Raw genomic sequence first — 18,694 nt, forward strand, 5'->3', positions numbered from 1 at the left:
ACCCATTTTTTTCTGACTCAAATGAGCCTCTGAACCTGGCAGATTTTAGGATGAGTGCTAGAGCAGAAACCATAAGAGACTCCTCTATGGAAGGAGCCTAGAAGCCCCACAGAAGGAGTCACAGCTGCAAGGGCCTTCCCCAGCCCCAGCTAGGCTGGCAGGGCCCACACTCACCTTGGCCCAGCTGAGGTCATCCCCGGGCAGGTGGTAATGGACCATCCCTTGGTGCTCATCTTCCAGGACGCTGCCTGCATGAAGAAGACACCGTGTCCCCGTGAGGGCCAGGCTGGAGGGCAGGGGACCATGCAATCATGGCCCTCCTCCCAGGGGTCAGGGATGGGGGACTCGGCAGGGGTGAGGCACAGATGCCCTCTGCGCAGAGGCCCTCACCTGGGAAGGTCAGGTTCACAAACGCCTTGAACTCCTCCAGCGCCCCCTGCTGCCCGTCGCTCCGGACCTTGGCCCGCAGGGAGTAGCCGCTGCCAAACTTGCTCTTGAGGTGCTGTGGGCTGCCCAGGCACTTGAACTGACCCTGCACCATGATGGCCAGCCGGGTGCACAAGGCCTCGCATTCCTCCATGCTGGGGAGAGGGGCAGAGGCCTGACACAGGGCCGGGGGATGCCGACGCCTGCCTTCCGTGTCAAAGGCTCAGGCAGAGGGGCCGGTGTCGACGGCCGGATAGCACTGTTCCTGATTCCCATGTTCAGAGGGTGGCCCACATGGCTAGCTGGCGACTTTCCTCACAGACTCTGAGCCAGCTGCTGACAGGTCTTCTGTCCACCCGGCCCCACCCGGCCAGCCCTCGTCTCGGCTCTTCCACTGACCCCGAGACCCCGGCTCTACCTGTGGGAGGTGATGATGATGGCCTTGCCGGACTCTCGGGCCCGTGCCACAGTGTCCCAGAGCAGGCGCCGGGCCACGGGGTCCATGCCAGTGGATGGCTCATCCAGGAAGATGACCGAAGGCTCTCCAAGCAGGGCGATCCCTGTGCTCAGCTTTCGCTTGTTGCCACCGCTGGGAGCAGGGGTGTGTGGGTGGCAAGGCTCATGATTAGCACAGGCTCCCTGTGTCCTAGCATCAGACTGGGCCCAGTGATCGCAGAGCGCCCCGGGTGAACAGGAATGAGGGGAGCGTGCCTGGAAAGCCCACCTTGTGGTTTTGGGGGCCCCAAGGAAAGCTGTGCTGGGGTGTCAGTCCACACCCAGAGGACAGTAACACCGTCTGTCTCTGCTGACCGGGGCCTGACAGGCCTGACCTCCCCCTGGCCTGGCCGTGCCTCCCCAGTGGCAGGAACTGGTAGGAACCGGCAGGGCAGGCCCCCCCTCCACTGCCTGGGTCATGCCGCCAGATCCCCATCTGATCCTGGAACGACGGGTGGCAGCTCTGGCCCCAGACCTGTTCGGCTGCCACCAGCTTTACGGTAAGGGAGACTCAGACTCCACCCCAGGGGCGCGGGAGTCACTGTGGCACGGGGTGGTTAGGGGGCCGGAGTGCAGCCGCACCTGTACGTCCTGACCAGCTTGTTGGCGTGCGGCTCCAGAAGCAGGCCCCGGAGCGTGTTCTCCACGCAGGCGCCGATGTGGCGCTCGGGGATGCCCCGAAGCCGGGCGTACATGACCAGCGTCTCCCGGCCCGTCATGTGGTCCAGCAGAGCGTCAAACTGGGGGCAGTAGCCGATTCGCTGCCGCACCTGGAGGTGGGGTGCAGGGGGTGCAGTGGGTCAGAGGGGGGGCTCCTCCAGGTTTCTCCCAGCGGATCCGTGTGGGGCAGCCTGGCGGTGGACAGGCCCTGGCGGCCCCCACGCTGCACTTTGTCAGGGACACCGGAGGGTCCTCGCCAGCTCGTGGATGCCCGGGCGCACATCCCGCCCCACCCCTAGGTGCCAGTGACTGCAGGAGCTAACGTGGCCACGGCATGCAGGGTGGGCAGGAGCACAAGGCCACCATCGCTGTGACATTTGCGTCACTGCTCCTGTACCTGTCAGATATTAAACAGGCGCGGGGCGTGTAAGCCCTTGCCCTCTGCTCCCGCTTATCAAGGAGGGGTTTGCAGGCGGCGCCTCTGGGGCGGGGGTCACGTGGACCCCCCGCAGCCGCACCGTCTCCCTGGCTATTGCAGCAGCAGGCGAAGGGCCGGTGAGCCTGGGGTTGGTCTGTGGATTCCAGGCAGGGTTTTCTCTCTCCTTACTCTCCTGAGGGCTCCTAGGCTTCGGCCCACCCGGGAACACTCTCTCTCTGCCGCTGCCCCATCACTCAGTACTGGTCCCCGTGCTCTCCCATCCGCTGGAGCTCAGACCAGACAAATGGACGAGTCCCCTCCCTCTCCAGCTTCTAAGACATGTTTATGGTTTTCTCTTTTCTGCCTGTGTGTCTAAACTTGTTTGTTTCTCTAAACACTGTAAACACAGGTGTTTTAGAATCCGGGTCTGGCGGTGGCAAATCTATAGTGCTGGGCTTTTTTCTCCCGCAGGTTCTTGACATGGGGCCATGCTTCCTTTGTTTCTCGGTGTGCATGAACTGCCCACAGGCCCTGGAACACTGTCTGGGGCTTCTTGGGGGCCTCAGAGGAAGGCCTTCCTCCAGACAATGTGGGCGGCACTCTGTGGGCATGGCAGACTAGAAGTCCCCACTGCCAGGCGGGACACACGGTTGCCCCCAGGCCCTGGCCCAGGCTCTGCTCCTCCCCTCGGCACACAGAGGACCCCCCACCCAATCCCCAGGGGCACAGAGAGTGGGAGGGCAGCCTGGTTCATCCTTACCTGGCCCCACGTGGAGAAAGTCTCATTTCTCACCCTACCATGGGGGCCCCGGGCTTCGGTTTCTCCCCTTCACTCAATGAGGCCCTGAAACCTGTGCCCGGGGGGCCAGGAGCACCATGTGCTCTCTGCAGAGGTGGAACCTGCCGTGCCTCTCGGGGCACAAGAATTTTGGCCGGGGCTCCTCACTGTGCAGCAGGCTCTACAATGCTCTTAACAATGAGCTTTGTCACTGGCATTTTACCCAGCTTTGATTCTTGGTGGAATGCCTGGTCTGAGCGGCTCAGGGCACCGTTATGATCAATCTGTGCACATGGACTGCACAGTGCTGTGAGCACCACGGCCCCGGGTCCAGAGGAGCGGCTTCCCAGAGAGAGGCTGTGGCCTGGGCCCTTCGGGCCTAGGGGGCCCTTATCTTCCCGTCCCCTCTGCCCTCCCCATTGCTTCGCTCTGGCCCCAGTCACCACCTCGTCCTCCTGTTCACGCACTGTGAGCCAGGAACGAGCCCCATCCCTGCCTCCACGGGGCCCCCTCTTCCCGCCTCTCTGGCTGCACCCACCTTCCCAATTTCAGAGCTGATGCTGTAGCCCCCGACAAAGGCATCCCCAGACGTGATGGTCTCCTCCCCCGTCAGCATTTTGAAAGTTGTGGTTTTCCCGGCTCCGTTGAAACCCAGCAAGCCAAAACACTCCCCTTTATGGACTGCAAGGGAGATCTTGTCCACGGCAAGCAGGGGCATCGTCTGCTCATACACCTGCGGGACACCGGGTGTTGGGGCCTGCAGGCAGCCAAAGGGGTTGCCCAGGGCCGGTGTGGGGAGGCCCACCTTACCTTGGAGAGCTCCTTGATAACCAGAGGTGTGTCCAGCAGGGAATCCATGCTGGGGGCCAGGACCCGGTTCCTTTCATCCACCACGTCCTGGTCCTCAGGAGGTGCTGACGTCCGAGCATACGCTTCCATCTAATTGTTCCAGAAAAAGACCATGCAGGTGACCTCCAGCTCAGGGGGTCCTCTTCCATGGGACAAAGGGCGGGGGCCTCTGACACCGCTGGTGTGCTGACTCGGGGCTTTCACAAGGACAGCTGGTGGACTTAAGGGCTGACATGAGCACCGAGGAGATGCAGACTGCCAAGGAGCAAGGATGGTGCAGGACACACTGAGAAAGCCAAGAACCTCGGGTGAGGGCATGGAGGCTGTACTATGTGGACAGAAGCTCCTTGTTGGAGCGGTCTTCACAGGTCAGAGCAGACCCCCTGCCCTGGGTTCCTGTGTCCGTCCAGTGCAGTCTCCTCCCCAGGCTGCGTTTGTGGGACAGGACGTAGGTGACAAACACGAGGGCCATCGGCCCAACAGCCTCTACCAAGACAGAGCCTGTGGGGACCCCAGAGTCTGGGACTGGAGAGCCTGGGGGCTGGTGAGCACGGCGGCCTTCCCGTGCGTGCACCTGCCCAGGCCAGAGGGAGGTGGAGGTGTGGGGAGCGCCGGAGGCCACTCACCAGCGCCCGCCTCCTCCGGAAGGCACAGAGGCAGGTCTTCAGCCTCCACAGCGTGTCGGTCTCAATGAGGAAGAGCAGGCTGAGGTAGGCAAATCCAGAAGCTGCCATGGAGGTCACGAACCTGCCGACCCCCGGGGCGCTCCACGCATAGAAGTTCTGCTGGTACTGGATGTCTGTGTGGGCAAGGGAGTGAGCACCACGCCCTCCTGCCCCACGCCCTCCTGCCCCGCACCCTCCTGCCCCGCGCCATCCCATGTGCCCCCACCCTGTGCGCCCCCCCGCCCTATGCACCCTCTCACCCTGCGTCCCAGCCTGAGCCCCTCTCTAGGCCTACAGGTGCCTGCACACCGGCCCCCGACAGAGGCCGTGAGGGCACAGGGTCCACTCGTCTTCCAAGGCCGTACCCTGTGCTTGTCACTGCCTCACAGAAGCCCCAAGAACTGCCGACATCTGTGAGCAGTTTTACTTTGCAAGGGGTGCCTGTGACAACTGACCGAGTCATGCCCTCGCTTGCTCACTCCCAGGCTCCTTCCCCGCTCGGCGGAGGGGGTTCACTGAGACGTGAAGATGTGACCCCCCCACCCCACCCCCATGGTCACAGAGGTGATAGCTGACCACAGCTGAAGACTGGTCCAGGCATGGGAAGCGCATGTGGTGGGCTGAAAGGTGGCCCCCAGAACGACACAACACGTCCTAACCCCCAGAACCCATGAGCAACCCCACTTAAAAAAGGATCTTTGCAGATGTAAAAAGCTAAGGGTCTTGAGGTGAGATCCCGCATTTGGGATGGGCCCTGAATCCAACCACAGATGTCCTTGCAGGAGAAAGATGAGGGAGGTTGGAGATACAGAGATGCCTGGGTGGCGGAGGGACCCAGGGGGTCAGCCTGGGGGCGGCCTGGGGGGAAGGGGCACCCCCTCACAGAGCAGAACAAGGGTCTCCCCCAGGAGAGCACGGCCGCGGGGTGCGGGGTGGTGAGAGGGGCGGCCGCAGGGACACTCACTGTACTTCCTGCAGTAGTGGGCCGCGACCTCCGAGGAGGTGCAGTACCTCCGCATCTCGAAGTTCTCGTGGAAGCTGCTGACCGCCATCCCCAGACAGTGGTTGGGCAGCACCAGGAACACGTGGTCCAGGGTTCTGGAAAGCTCTTCTAACTTGACCGCTGTGGAGAGGGGCACAGACCAGTGGACGCTGGAGGACACACAAGCGCGGTGTGTGGGGGCCAGGCGCCCAGCCGAGTGTTACCCCCACATGGGGAGCCAGGCCCTCCCGGGACGGCACCTGCAGGACAACCCCCCCGCGCCCCCTCCTGGCTGAAACCGTGAGGCGGAAGTGCTGCGGGCCCAGCAGGGCCACATTCGGCAGAGGGGCCTGGTCCAGTGCCCGCTGGTGCCGCCCAGGTTCGGGGCAGAGTGGCTCCGCAGGCACCCGGGGTGAGGGGCAGGGGGGGTCCGCAGGCCCCCACCTGGGATGCGCATGATGGTGACCATGAGGAAGGTGGCTATGCCTGACAGGATGTTGAATATGGTCAGCCTCGTGTAGGCAGTGGCTGCTCCCGAGAAGAAGAAGTTCATCAGGTACATGAGGGGGATGATGGCCCAGCCATAGAGCATGAGCAGCAACAGGGCATCTGCCATGTGGCCGTCGCGTGTGAAGGCGTGCACGTCGAAGGCTTTGAACACCACCTGTGGCGGCACAGAGGCAGGCGGCTCGGGGGCCCTGTCTCCCCGGTGGCTTTCAGCCCTGGGACTCCCCCTGATGACCTGCCCTCCGCCCCCCTGTACTTGGAGCCGTCACGGGGCATGCCGCTCCGGGGCCCTGCCTGCCACCGTGGGGCGGAGGCTGGGGGTGCAGACACAGATGAGGGGTGTTCCCAGCCACCCTCCCAGATGGGGCTGAGCAGCTGGCATGTACCCCAGGCTGGCTGCAGTCAGTGCAGGGGCCCCAGAGCAAGCCCCCCGTGATGTGCAGGGGGGTGTCCCAGCACCTCACAGCCCTCACCAGCAGCAGCAGACTGGGGACGAGGAAGGACATGAGGTCCCACAGCAGCGCGGAGAGCCAGAAAGTAGCCACATGGACTCCACTCACAAACTGGACATGCTTGGCCTGGACGGCCCTCTCGCTGACTGCCAGGATGGAGAAGGTGCTGGCCAGGAACGCCATGGCGAACAGCAAGTTGAGAGCGATGTTGAATCCCTTCCGGCCCCTGCGGGGTATTAGGGGGACAGGGCAAGTCAGGGACTGAGAGGGGACCAGGCAGCAGGGGACATTCATCAAGTCCCTGGTCACCAACCAAAGCATGTGGTGGAGTGGCCCAGCTGCTAACAGGGGTTAAGAGAGAATGCCAGAGCTGTGTGTGTGTGTGGCGGGGGGGGGGGGGTCTCAGAGCAGGGAAAATCTCATCCCAGGAATTCCTCCTCTGGGCTTCCGGTCCCCAGTGATGGCGGCACCACTCTCCCAGCCCCCCACCCCCCACAGACACGCAGGTGACGGGCCACCACCGATCCGCCTTTCCACATCTCCTGAGAAACCCCCTGTGGCTGGCTACCCCCCTCAGCAGCTCATCCCACATTCTGCAATCGGTTGTCAGAAACCAGCACAGGGGGTGTTACTCTGCTGCTTAAAGACTTCCTGTCTGTCTCAAAAATGGCACTTCGACACCTGGATGCTATTTGGCTGGAAACAGAGAATTATGGATACACACTACAACATGGATGGGCCTTGGAAGTGAAAGAAGCCAGTCACAAAATGATTCCATCGGTAGTAGATGTCCTGAGCAGGTATGTCCCCAGACGGGACAGCGCGGAGGCCGCCTGGAGAAGGGGAAGGAGGATCGGGCAGTGACTGCTGTGTCCTGGGGCCTCCCATGGGCGTGACGGCTCGCTCAGTAAAATCCCGCTGTGGTCCAAGAGGCACATGAGAACGTGTTGGGCACCACAAAGCACCAGGGAAACGCCAGTCAAAGCCGCAGGGAGAGACCACCTCACAGAGATCTCACGTCCGGTATGTGCGGGCAAGGACGCGGAGAGAGGGCTGCCCTTGTGTGCTGTTGGTGGGAATGCACATGGGGGCGGCCACCACACGGGAGAACAGTGTGGAGGGCCAGCAGAAAGTTAAACCCAGAGCCACCATATGCTCCAGAAATTGCACTTTCGGAAAATGAATCGCTGACTTGAGCGATGTGGGCGCCACATGTTCATGGCAGCATTGCTTTACAACGGCCAAGACAGAAACAACCTGTCAGCAGGATCAAGAAACCAGGGTCTGATCACAAGGGAACATTTTCCAGCCACAACAAAGAAGGACATCCTGCCATTTGTGATAATGTGAATGGTTCTTGAGGGCACTGAGCTAAATTAAGTACGTCACACAAAGAAAGACAAATACCCTATGACTTCCTTATGTATGGAATCTGAAAAAACCTAAACCCAAATGGAAGTCGTAGAGAACGACAGAGAACAGATTGTGTGGTTGACAGAGGTGGGGGGCAGGGGGTGGGCACAGCAGGTGAGGGGTCAACATGTACGGCTTTCCCGTCATAAGATAAATGTGTCCTGGGGCTGTCACGTACAACATGGGGACTACGGTGAAGGTTAACGATCCTGGATCGCGTGTTGCAGTCGCTCAGAGAGACGACCTTAAAACTGCTCATCACAGGAGAAAAGACTCTGGAACTTGTGTGACCAGGGATGTGACCAGATCCAGGTGGTGAGGGTTCACCACACATTTGGAACTAATCTGACCTCGTGCGTCAGTGACAACAAGCATGCCAAGGGCCCCATGCTCCGAACATGCTAACGACCATTTGACCGTATGTTACAAACGGGTACAGAGTTCTATCTGCTCACGCTGCAAACACAAAACAGAGTCCAACCGCCCCGTCCACCACACTGAGCCCACCAGGAGGTAGCTGCCCCTTGTTCTGGTTCGGCCCCCGCCCCGCCCAGGTCTGAGGGCCCCGCAGGCCTGTCTCCCTGGGGCCCAGTCAGAGTGGAGGTCCCAGAGTGATGTGGTTCCGACCCTGCAGTGTGCTCATCTGCTCCTGGAGGGGCAGACAACGGCCACTGTGTCTCTGCTTTCAGGTCGTGGAGGTCATGGAGGGGAAGACCTCGTAGGGTCTGCGTAGGGCCTGGAGTGCAGTCCAGTATGGGGCAGGGCGTGAAGATGAAACTGCCCCCCCCATTAATTGCCCTATGTGGGGTGATGGTTCTGAAATTAACTGATTTTCTCGGGCTTCCTCTGTATGGTCCCAGGGTTTGAGGGGCTCTGTAACCAGTGTAGGGGAGAGTCCCCCACACACCAGGGCAGGACGAGGCCTGAGAACAGAGATGTCCATGGGGCTTCCTGACTTGCGGCTGCTTCGGGCAGCGACCCCTGACCTCGCTGTGTTCTGCATCCTGGTCGTGTGCTGGGACCCCTGGGTACAGCGGTCAGCAGGAGCCAGGTACAGACTTGGGAAGAGGGCACAGCCGCCCTCCAAATCCTCAGGAGTCCCCCCTCGGAGACCTCAGTGGATGGAGGACAGGATCTCACCAGCTACCCAAGGAAAGAGTATGGAAGGCTGAGAAAGATGTAGGGCAGGGGTTCCCTGGCCAGAACCCAGAAGCTTCCTAAAGGCAGACACAGTGCCATATCCACCTGCATGACCGTTGGTGGTCCCTGGCACTGCCCCGGGGGGTCGGTCCTGATGAGAGGTCCTGACGGTCAGGGGTGGGGCTCTGGCAGAGGGGCAGGGGGCAGGGGCGGCGCACATACTCATTGAACTGGTCCTTGGCAGCCTGCAGGGTGCTCCGGGGCTGGGGGTAGTTGGAGACCATGATGGAGGCCCGGGGGCCACACAGCTGCTTGAACAGAAGGTTGTCCACGACGGCCAGCGCAGTGGCCGGGGAGTGGTATGCCTGGTTGTTGAACAGGGCAGTGACCACCGTCCGCTCACCAACGTCTCTGAAGGACACCGCCACCAAGCACCGCTCGTTAAAGCCGCCTCCCTCCACCGAGGCCCTGAAAATCAGGAACTCCTCCAGATCACCTGGGGGGACAATGGCAGGGTGAGCGGCGGAGGACAGCCCCCTGAGGCGCGTGCCTGAGGCTCTGGAGGAACCGCAGGAAGGACACGGGCTGAGGAGCCACGTCATGGGAGCAGCAGGGCCTGAGGCTGCAGGACTCTGGTGAGCAGGCACACTGTAGCCACAGGAGGCCATGTGGGCAGAGCAAGCTCCTCCTTCTGCCCCACAAATGCCCCCTGTGGGGGGGACACTAAAGGGAGCAGCCGTGGACCAGGGCCGGCGTGGCAGGGAGGAGGCCACTCAGGAGAAGGCAGAGCTGTCTCAGCCGATAGGCGCTGGGCGGGCCAGCAGGTGCAGGGAGGGGCTGCCAGGGGACAGGGAGGGGCTGCCCTTGGTGGGGGTGCAACTAGACAGGACCTCTGCCTGTTTTTCTGGTGTTCCAGTTTTTATGGAATGAATAAGTACCTTTTCAGAAAAAAATAAGATGGTTTTTCAAAAGAATGGCCTGGGATGCCCGGGTGGCTCAGTCATTGGGCGTCTGCCTTCGGCTCAGGTCATGCATGATCCCAGGGTCCTGGGATCGAGCCCAGCATTGGGCTCCCTGCTCAGTGGGAAGCCTGCTTCTCTCTCTACCTCTCCTTCTATGCAGGCGCGCGCTCTATCTCTCAAATAAATGTATAAAATCTTTAAAAAAAAGAGTGGCCTGGGGGAGGAGGGCGTAGGAAGGAGGAGCATTCCCTCGTCACCTGGAAGAACCCCAGCCAACTCCCACTTCAGGTCTTGGACCGTTCGGGCATTCAGGTTCTGGGTAGTCCTGCTGGCTCTCACTTGGCTCCCTGGCGGACGCCTGGGGAGAAGGGGGTCTGACGAGTGGTGCCGGGGTCTGCCTATGCTCGCTGCTGGCTGCATGGTCCAGCATCACATGCACCCGCTCACACCCTCGCTGCCCTGGCCCTGCCTCTCGCTCAGCTGTAAATGGGTCCAACAAGGACACCTGCCCTACGGGACCCAGGGTCACTGAGGGGACAGGGACATGTCTGTGAGCCCTAACTTCAAGAGTTATGAAGGCTCGGTCCGCCCCGGCCTGCACAGCTGTCATTACTCAAGGAAAAGAATCAGAAGTCCTTAAATACAGCGTAACAAGACCACACAGCGAGGTGGTCAAAACCGTGGGCTCATACGCTTGATGACAGAACGGACACTTTGGCCATCCAGGAGGACTCAGGCCAGGGGCACCTGAGGCTATGTCCTGAATGCCCCAGAGCCACCGTGTGCTATGAGAGCCCCAAATTCCTGAGGCCAGGCTGGGTGGCAGCCAGCGAACAAGGCTGGGGGGCATGGAGGTGACAGGAGTGCCCACTGCGGAATCAGCGGGGCTAACCCGGTGACAGTGGTGGGCATGGCTGCCCACATTCCTCCCTAGCAGCAGTGCCCACTGCAGGGCTGGCCTACGCCAGGGGCATTCAGCCTTTTCCTAAATAAGAACCCGATTCCTGCCAAGATTTGCTGGCCACCCAGTGTACCGGGACGTGGGAGGGGAGTGGTGAACAGAGCCAGCCTTCCCACACGACCCCTTTAACCCGAGCGCGAGGCCTCTCAGCCCAGGGCAGTGTCCAGCTGCCACGACCAGGGACGTGGATGGTTCGGGCTTGATGTGATGGAAGAAAGCACTGAGTTTCCTCCGTGCATGTTGTGACCAGCCCGGCAAACAGGCCATGGAGGTTTCTTTAGCATTTCACCTACAACAGCCCCAAAACAGACAACCTTGGTCCACGGCCGCCCGGGCAAACCTTAGCCCTAGACGCTGCCCAATGTCTTTCTCTGACTCGGGTGATGGCCTTCTCCCCCAGTGGCAACGTCTGGAGGCGTTTTTGGATGTCATGACGGAGCCAGGGAAGGGGGGTGCTTCTGGACATGCCACGGTACGTGGGACCGCAAGGAACCAACCGGCCCAGATGCCCATGGCGCCTGGGCTGAGCAGCCAGGCTCGGACAACTTGGCCTGAGCCCCATGGCCGCCCCTTACCCAGCACCTCCCGCGGCTCCTGGCCCTCAGCCTGCAGCATGTCTTTCAGACGCTCCGCCAGCAGCTGGTCCAGCCGGGAGGCCCCTGGAACGGCGAAGGGCACAACAGTTCGGCCGTACGCGCCCAGGGTCAGCTCCAGCCTGGGGTCGTCGAAGGTCTCTGAGGAGTAGTTGACAGCCAGGAGGGCCAGCGTGACGCATGTCAGCGGGACCAGGACCTGGGCCACCACCATCTTCCACTCGCGCAAGCTGTATGTGGCCTTCTTCAGGAACATGGCCCAGAACTGCTGGCAGTGCAGGGCGAGCTGTGGCAGAGGGGATGAGCTGCCATGGCTGCCACGGCTGCCACGCAGGCCAGCGTGGGACCCCCACCCAGCAGCAGCAGGCCGGTCCAAATGCAAGCCTGGGGCCTTAGGCTGACCCACGTGCCCCAAGGCCCTAGGGCGGCTCGCAAAGCTCCTTCAGTAACATGACGTGGCCTTGGGGGCGGTGGTTTCACCGCCATGGAGGCCAGGTGGGCGCTGGGCGCTGGGGGACCAGCTGCGGTCCCATAGGGGAGCCAAACCTCTGCCCTTCCCCTGATCCTGGTGGGAGGACCCGGCCTGCACTCACATGGGAGCAGAGGGCTGCCCTTTGCTGTCCTCCCAGCATGGGCGCCGGGGTCAAAGGCCTGCTTGGCCACACGCCAGCTGTGCCCCTGGGCCCAGGCCCCCCGTGTTCTGTCTGCCAAATGGGGCCGATGCTGCCCTCTACCTCACTGAGTGAGCAGGAGGCCTATGGCTAGCCCTCGGTACACGGAGCACCGTGAGCATGATGTGCAATGTTTGCTCATTCGTGAGCAGCCCAGTGACAAGAGGAAATGACAGTTGTCAATTAAAATGCTCCGGGTTTTCCTTCTCCCTGCCATGACCGTGTGACCTGCAATCTACCCTCTTCCCAGGGAGCTGAGCCTCCGCAAGCCCTCATCGGCCCCCGTGGATGCCAACACATGGGGTTCAGGGGCCCCCCAGCCCTCTGTGCTCACCCCAGTGTTGAGCTTGGCGGTGGTGCACTCGTCCTCGATCAGGGAGCCCACGCCGTTGGTCGGGTCCATGGCCCCGCACAGGTGGCTGTCCACGGCCCAGTCGCTTGCCCGCCTCTCGTGCTGGTACTGCAGGGCAGGGAGCTGGATGGCTTGGATGTCCATGCTTGTGTCCACCAGCTTGCCGACCCTGCGCCAAGAAACGAGAGGCTGGTCAGCGCTCGGCTCCTCACGGACGCCATCCCACTGGGAGGAGGAGCACACCATTGGCTTTGCCTGCTGGCGGTTCATTTCCTCACTCGCTCATCAATGGATGCCCCAGACTCCAGGCACCGCAGCCAAGCAGAGTCTGGCAGAGACATCCAGACAACGGCCCTGCCCATGAGGACCTCCCTGGGAGATGGGCTGGGCGTTTGTGGAGAGCGTAGGCAGGGAGGCCAGCAGGCCCCCAGGTGCTGGGCCGCCCCGATGCCAGGGAGTGACCTGAGCCGTGCACTTGCTACTCTGTTGCCTCCCCTAGGACCCGGGATCCTTAAGCACTGACCTTTACCTTGCACTAGCTTTGTACTTCTAGTTCTTGGCACTCTGTCTGCCAAATAAGCACTCAAGACAAGTCCGGTAAATACGTTTGTTGTCCCCGCCCCGCCGCATGCCCGCAGGTCTGGGGGTCTGCCTGTCCAGTCCCCACCTTCATCATGGACAGACACCTGCTCTGGGAAGGGGCCCCCGGGACGCCTGCACACTCCCCATGAGGGAGGGGTGGAAGTTTCCAGAGACCTGAGCTCAGTGGCCCTCTGCGTGGTGAATGCCATGGGGCTCGTGGGGCCCTGCCCACAGCTGGCTGTCCGGCTGCCCTCAGGGGGTGTGGGGTGAGGGGCTGCCTCACTGTCTTGCGTTAAACAGGCATGTGCGCCCAGACTGTTGGAAACATGTGTCTACTGACCGGAGGAAGACCTCCTCCATGGTGGTGACCGAGGCCCCGAAGCTGGCGATCCCCAGCTCCTTCTGCTGCTTCTCCAACTTAGCAAATAGACTTTCGAACCTGGAAACAAGACCCCAAGTGAAGAGCTGCGTCTCAGTGACTTTCGAGGCAGCCTGTTTCTCCGGGCAGTCTGGGGGAGCAAAGGGACCTCCGTCCTTGAAAAGCCACTGCAAAGAAACCCCGAGGTCGGGCTTGGTTTCCCCCTTTTCTGTCCCGACGGGAGCTTCTGCCCTGAGTACTTGGGCCCGCGGGGCGTTCCATAGTATTCGTCCACATGAAATCACAGAACAAACCCAAAGAAACTGGTGAATATTCATCTGACTCTGGGGTAGCGCTTCACAGGAAAAAAATCACAAGGGAAACGGTATGACCCATTACACGTAAAGTATCCTCGTGGGAAACAAATCCCACAAAATTAGTCAATGACCAACTGGAAAAAAAACCGCAGCAAAAAATGGCTGATACTAAGATATAAAACACTGACGGACAACCAAGCAAGGGACAGGAACGCACACTGTCCAGAGCACGCACAGTGGGCCAGGCTCCACCTCCTGCCGGCAGGAACGGAAAAACACAAAATGCCACTTCACCCACTGGATACACAGATGTTAAGAAAACCTTACTGGAGGCTGGCAGCCATGGGGTAAAATGGAGTCTCTCCCATCCTGCTGATGGGGAAGTCAACACACCTCCTTTCTAGGAGGGAACTTGGTACCATTTACCCTGCTATCGGGACTCTATCCTAAAGGGGGGGGGTGTCACTGGAGGTTCAGACAAAGAGTTTTCTAGAAGGTTCACTAGCATATTTTGGGGGGAATGCCATGAGCGTGTGGTCACAGCGCAGATGTTGATGAAGTCACGGCGTGACCAGGTCGGGGAACCGTACGAATTTATTAAAACCACACGTCAATTGGGCTCTTCAAAAGATTAAATGTACTTTCCAGATTTATACCCGCAGTTTCTGAATGTGAATCGAGAGTTTGGTTCTTGCCCCCCCACACCAGGGGTCTCCAAGACTCCAAGCCTGACACCAGGAAGATACACAAATGCAGGATCCCACAGGAACTCAGAGCAGCTGCTGTGCAGGCCTGACCCGGGGTTGGGGTCACAGACACTCTGCCTCCAGGTATGGGAAGGTTTGCCAGCTCTGAGGCCCTGGGAGGCCTGCCTGCCAGATCTAGCAAGCTGGTTCACCCTGTGCCGTCACAGGCCCGCTGGCTGAGCCCAACAGGGACAAGGTAGGTCCTCTAAGCTGGGAGACCCTGAGGACCATGGAGCCCCCTCCTCCGGCGTGTGCCTATGCAGCCCTGGGATACACACCTGTGCGTGCTCTCCTTGGGGAGGATGAAGGACAGCTCTGAGCCAGCTCTGCTCTCCAGCGTGGCACTGGGAACGTGGTGCTGCACCAGCCGGGAGATGGCCTCAGGGTCGCAGTGAGGCTCCTTCACCAGCGTCATGTGGTAGCCTGCACCTGAACAGCAAGGAGCCCCACGTGATGCTGTTTCCCGTGGAGGCTGTCTCTCCTGGCCCTGGGCTCCCAATGAGGGCAGGCTCATGGGGAAGGGGCCAGAGAGCCGCGGGAATGCACCTCGGAGCCCCTGGGCGCCCGCCGTCCTGAGGGCCTGGTCTCCCTGCCCACTGCTGGGCAGAGATGCCAGAGGACTCGGTGGTGGGGGGTGATCTGCTGCACGGTAAGGACACGAGGCCCAAGTAGGACTCCAGACTCCAGACTCCAAGTCTCAGAGGCTGCAGCAGGAACTGTCCCCAAGATCTGTGCTACCTGCTTTCTCCACAAGGGAGCCCTGGGGACGGCAGCCGCCCTCTCCAGCCTCTCTCCAGCCTCCCTCCAGCCTGAGGGGGTAGCTGCGGGAAAGAGGGGTGCACCTCCCAGAGCGTCTGAGGAGGGGAGCTCGGCTTCTGTCTTTGCTTCCCCCGTGGGCAGGACCTGGGTGGACCCGCCACACTAGACTGTGTCGGACCATGAGCTGCCCTCGAGAAAGGAAGCCACGCTCACGTGGCAAACCACGCACCACCACCGGTCCTGGACCGTGCCATGGGCTGCCAGCTTGAGAGCCTCTATGCTACCGAGCGTGGCCTCTCCAAGGGCACTGTTGGCCTCTGTGGCCTGGGCTGGTGCTGGCTGCTCTTCTCTTCCCTGGTCACAGCTGGACTCCATCCTAACCAACTCAAGACTGTCTGCTCCTTAGCTCCCTGCTCCTATCACCGCCCCTCTCCTAGCCTCAGGGACCCTCCAGGCCAGGGACGGGGCCCGTAGGGAAGGGAGGCAGGCCTGCCCCGCCGCCCGCCCACCCACCCGCCCGCGCCACTCACCATACTTCTGCTTGAGGAAGAGCGAGGACCCGCAGCACTGCAGCTCCCCCTTGGCCATGATGGCCACGCGGTCCCCCAGCAGGTCAGCCTCGTCCATGAAGTGCGTGGTCAGCAGCACGGTGCGGTCACTCTTGTGCTGCTGCAGGAGGTCCCAGATGGCCCTCCTGGAGATGGCGTCCATGCCCGAGGTGGGCTCGTCCAGCATCAGCACCTGCAGGCAGAGCAGTGGCTGCTGGAGGTGGTGGCAGAGCTGCGTGGCGGGCCCGGGCTGGCTGTCGGGAGGCCCCGTGAGGCTCCAGTTTGTGAAGACATGGCTGTCCCGCCCTGGCCAGGCTGCTCTGCAGGCGTCCAGGGGCCGCAGCCACCCCGTGCCGCGTGGGGCCTGGAGCCCGACGCCTCCGTGCCGCCATCCCGAGCGGCCGTCTGCGTGCACGGGGCCCTGCCCCGGGGCCTCCCGCCCACCTACCTTGGAGCCCGCTATGAGGGCGATGCCGATGGAGAGCTTGCGCTTCATGCCCCCACTCAGGAACCGGCTCAGGGAGTCCTGCTTGTCCTCCAGACCGAGGACGTGCAGCATCCGCTGGACTTCTTCAGGGCACTTCTGACGGGACAAGCCCTTCAGCTGCAACAGCGGGGGACGGAGAGGTCCGGCAGGGGCTCCCGCTGGGAGGCTGGCCCGTCCAGTCCTCGAGGAGCCTGGCCTCGGTGTCATCCCCTTCTCTCTGTGAGCCACACCTGGTGCCCTGATGTCCCTCCCTGCCTCCCACTGCAGATCTGCAAAGGCTGCTCAGAGTGCGTTCTGTTTGCTGGGGGGCTGAGGGCTCACGCCCTGGGGCGCAAGCACACAGGCCATGGAACCAGCACGCGACCTGAGTCCACTGAGACGCCGGCTCACCTGTGCATAGAAATACAGGTGTTCTGCAACGGTCAGGTTGTCAAACAGCACATCGTGCTGTGGGCAGAGGCCCAGGCTCTTGCGGATCTGAACCATGTCTTGTGAAATCTCATACCCGTTGATATACGCCCGTCCGCTCGTTGGGGGAAAGAGACCTAGGGCCAAGCAGAGGACCCAGAGGTGTGAGTTCAGCACTGACACCCTCTGCTCGGCACGAGGGTGGCCCGGGTCCTGTTCACGTGGCTTTGCTTCATTCTAACGAGCACCCAGGCCGTGAGTTTGCGGGCAAGCCTGCTCCCGCCTCAGTGGGTGAGCAGGCCTGTGGCAGGGCTGCCAGAGCACAGGCCACGGTCCCTTACCTGTGAGCATGGAGAGGGTGGTAGTCTTCCCTGCGCCGTTGTGGCCCAGTAGCACCGTGATCTGCCCCTCATACAAGTTCAGGTTCAAATCTCTGACTGCCGCCTTGCCCTTGTTCCCCACTCTGAACACCTGCAGCAAAGGCAGAGGGCGCCCTGAACTGCAGGCCCCACCCCCGACTGCTTCCAGCATGCCCTCCGGAATGCCCACCCAGAGGGTCTTGGGAGCCCATGCCCAGCACCACCAGTCAGTGCAAAGGTGGGAAGTTTCGGGCAGAGGCTGACTGGAGGCCATGATGCTCCCCACCGCTCCCCCCACCCTCACCGGGCAGGTCCCCGATATCTGTCCCCGTGCAGTGAGCACAGCAAGTGTTTGCTGCAAAGCTGATGGTAGGTTAAGTCCAGGTGGTGCTGACTCAAGCCTGGGGAGGAGCCTGGGGAGTGGTTGGGGCACAGAGAGCTGGTCAGAAGGCAGCCATGGGGGTCCCGGTCTGGGGGACGGTTACTGGCTTGGAGAGAGCCCTGGGGAAGGTGGCAGGTGTCACGCCCTGTGGCTCACAAGGTCCCCACACCCGCCCAGCCCATGGGGTGTGGCACCTTGGTCACATGCTTGATCTTGATCCCGGCCACCAGGTCCTCCGGCTCAGCCTCAAAGTACTCCGTTCTGAGCGCTTTTTCTGGGTCATCATCTTCCTCTTCTTTTCCCAAAACCGTCCGTGGGTGCCCACACCAGTACGAGGGCTAGGATGGAAATCAGACGGGTCTCAAATAACTGACCCGCGTCGGTTCATTTTGTGTGTGATGAACGGCAACATGTTTACCGACACGCTGAATACACACAGCACACAGCCCTCCGCCCGGGGGAACGTGTCTCCTCCCTCCTCTATCCTGGGGAGGCTCAGAGCCCCTTCCTGGCCTGCCGTCTGGGCACTTGGTCCCTGGCAGGCTTACCCAGAGTGCACACAACATAGTCCAGAGAAGTAAAACAAAACTTACAAATGTGTACATGTAAAAACCTAAAAGTATATTTATAAACAGATCCACACGTTTATATTTAAGATAGCTAAATCAGGTTAAAAAAAAAACAAGTTTCAGGCATTTTTCCAGCATGATCCCCTTTCTATAAACACAAGCATGTGTACGTGATATGCATGTGCATAGAAAAACAGTCCAAAGGGCTACACAGCACGGGGTCAGCCTGGTTCATCTCTGGGGGTGGGATCCTGCAGACCCTGGAGTGCAGGGCTCATCTCGGCCAGTGGAGGGTCTCAGGGCCTTGGGGACACACGCCTCACTGACCGCACACGGGGCAGGGTTGCGTGCCAGGGACTGGAGGGGCCCGGGGTGTGTGCGGAGGGCACCTCTACCCCCACGCAGGCGGCCAGCATGCAGAACTCACCATGACGAAGAAGTACCAGGGCTGGGGCACGCCGAACTGCCCTGGGAGCACGGCCTCCACGTACCAGGTCACCAGGCCGTAGAGGACAGAGTCCAGCAGCAGCATGCCTAGCACTTGCCCAAAGGAGAAGTCATCATCCACATTGACAGGACTCAGGAGGTCTCGCCACTGGACACCCACACCTGGAAGACAGAGCATGACCTCCATGCTCATCCATGTGTGTCCACGTACATGGTACGTGTATGCACACGCACCATCCGCAGGTGCACACGTGCAAATACACAGACACATGTGTATGATTCAGGGAAGACCCACATGAATAGTGTATGTTTAGTACAAGTCTTTTCAAAAAATAGAAGCACTCGAGACATGTATAAAGCTCGACTGTGGTGCCCACAGGTCTTGCCTTCCATCTGGTTTGAAACATT

General features: G+C 61.0%; 1 protein-coding gene across 11 annotated transcripts in view; it reads right to left on the bottom strand.

Annotated features, from left to right (window-relative positions):
- Positions 1-18,694, bottom strand: part of ABCA3 (ATP binding cassette subfamily A member 3) — a 40,952-nt gene that overhangs the window by 1,484 nt on the left and 20,774 nt on the right. For all 11 annotated transcript variants that reach the window (XR_003522929.2, XM_027610262.2, XM_027610263.2 and 8 more), the window contains 21 exons: positions 18,267-18,448; positions 17,465-17,608; positions 16,871-17,000; positions 16,512-16,666; positions 16,083-16,238; positions 15,617-15,827; positions 14,606-14,756; positions 13,247-13,345; positions 12,307-12,493; positions 11,284-11,587; positions 9,008-9,281; positions 6,254-6,458; positions 5,718-5,937; positions 5,256-5,414; positions 4,253-4,425; positions 3,588-3,716; positions 3,316-3,510; positions 1,504-1,691; positions 845-1,015; positions 391-581; positions 175-248 (listed from right to left, as the gene is read on the bottom strand). Coding sequence is in view for 10 of the 11 variants with exons in the window: in XM_027610262.2 (XP_027466063.2) it covers positions 175-248; positions 391-581; positions 845-1,015; positions 1,504-1,691; positions 3,316-3,510; positions 3,588-3,716; positions 4,253-4,425; positions 5,256-5,414; positions 5,718-5,937; positions 6,254-6,458; positions 9,008-9,281; positions 11,284-11,587; positions 12,307-12,493; positions 13,247-13,345; positions 14,606-14,756; positions 15,617-15,827; positions 16,083-16,238; positions 16,512-16,666; positions 16,871-17,000; positions 17,465-17,608; positions 18,267-18,448 (3,698 nt within the window). In the remaining variant the exon portion in view is untranslated. The remainder of the gene's footprint in view (positions 1-174; positions 249-390; positions 582-844; positions 1,016-1,503; positions 1,692-3,315; positions 3,511-3,587; positions 3,717-4,252; positions 4,426-5,255; positions 5,415-5,717; positions 5,938-6,253; positions 6,459-9,007; positions 9,282-11,283; positions 11,588-12,306; positions 12,494-13,246; positions 13,346-14,605; positions 14,757-15,616; positions 15,828-16,082; positions 16,239-16,511; positions 16,667-16,870; positions 17,001-17,464; positions 17,609-18,266; positions 18,449-18,694) is intronic.

Source organism: Zalophus californianus, chromosome 10, assembly GCF_009762305.2.
Source record: "Zalophus californianus isolate mZalCal1 chromosome 10, mZalCal1.pri.v2, whole genome shotgun sequence".
NCBI lineage: Eukaryota > Metazoa > Chordata > Mammalia > Carnivora > Otariidae > Zalophus > Zalophus californianus.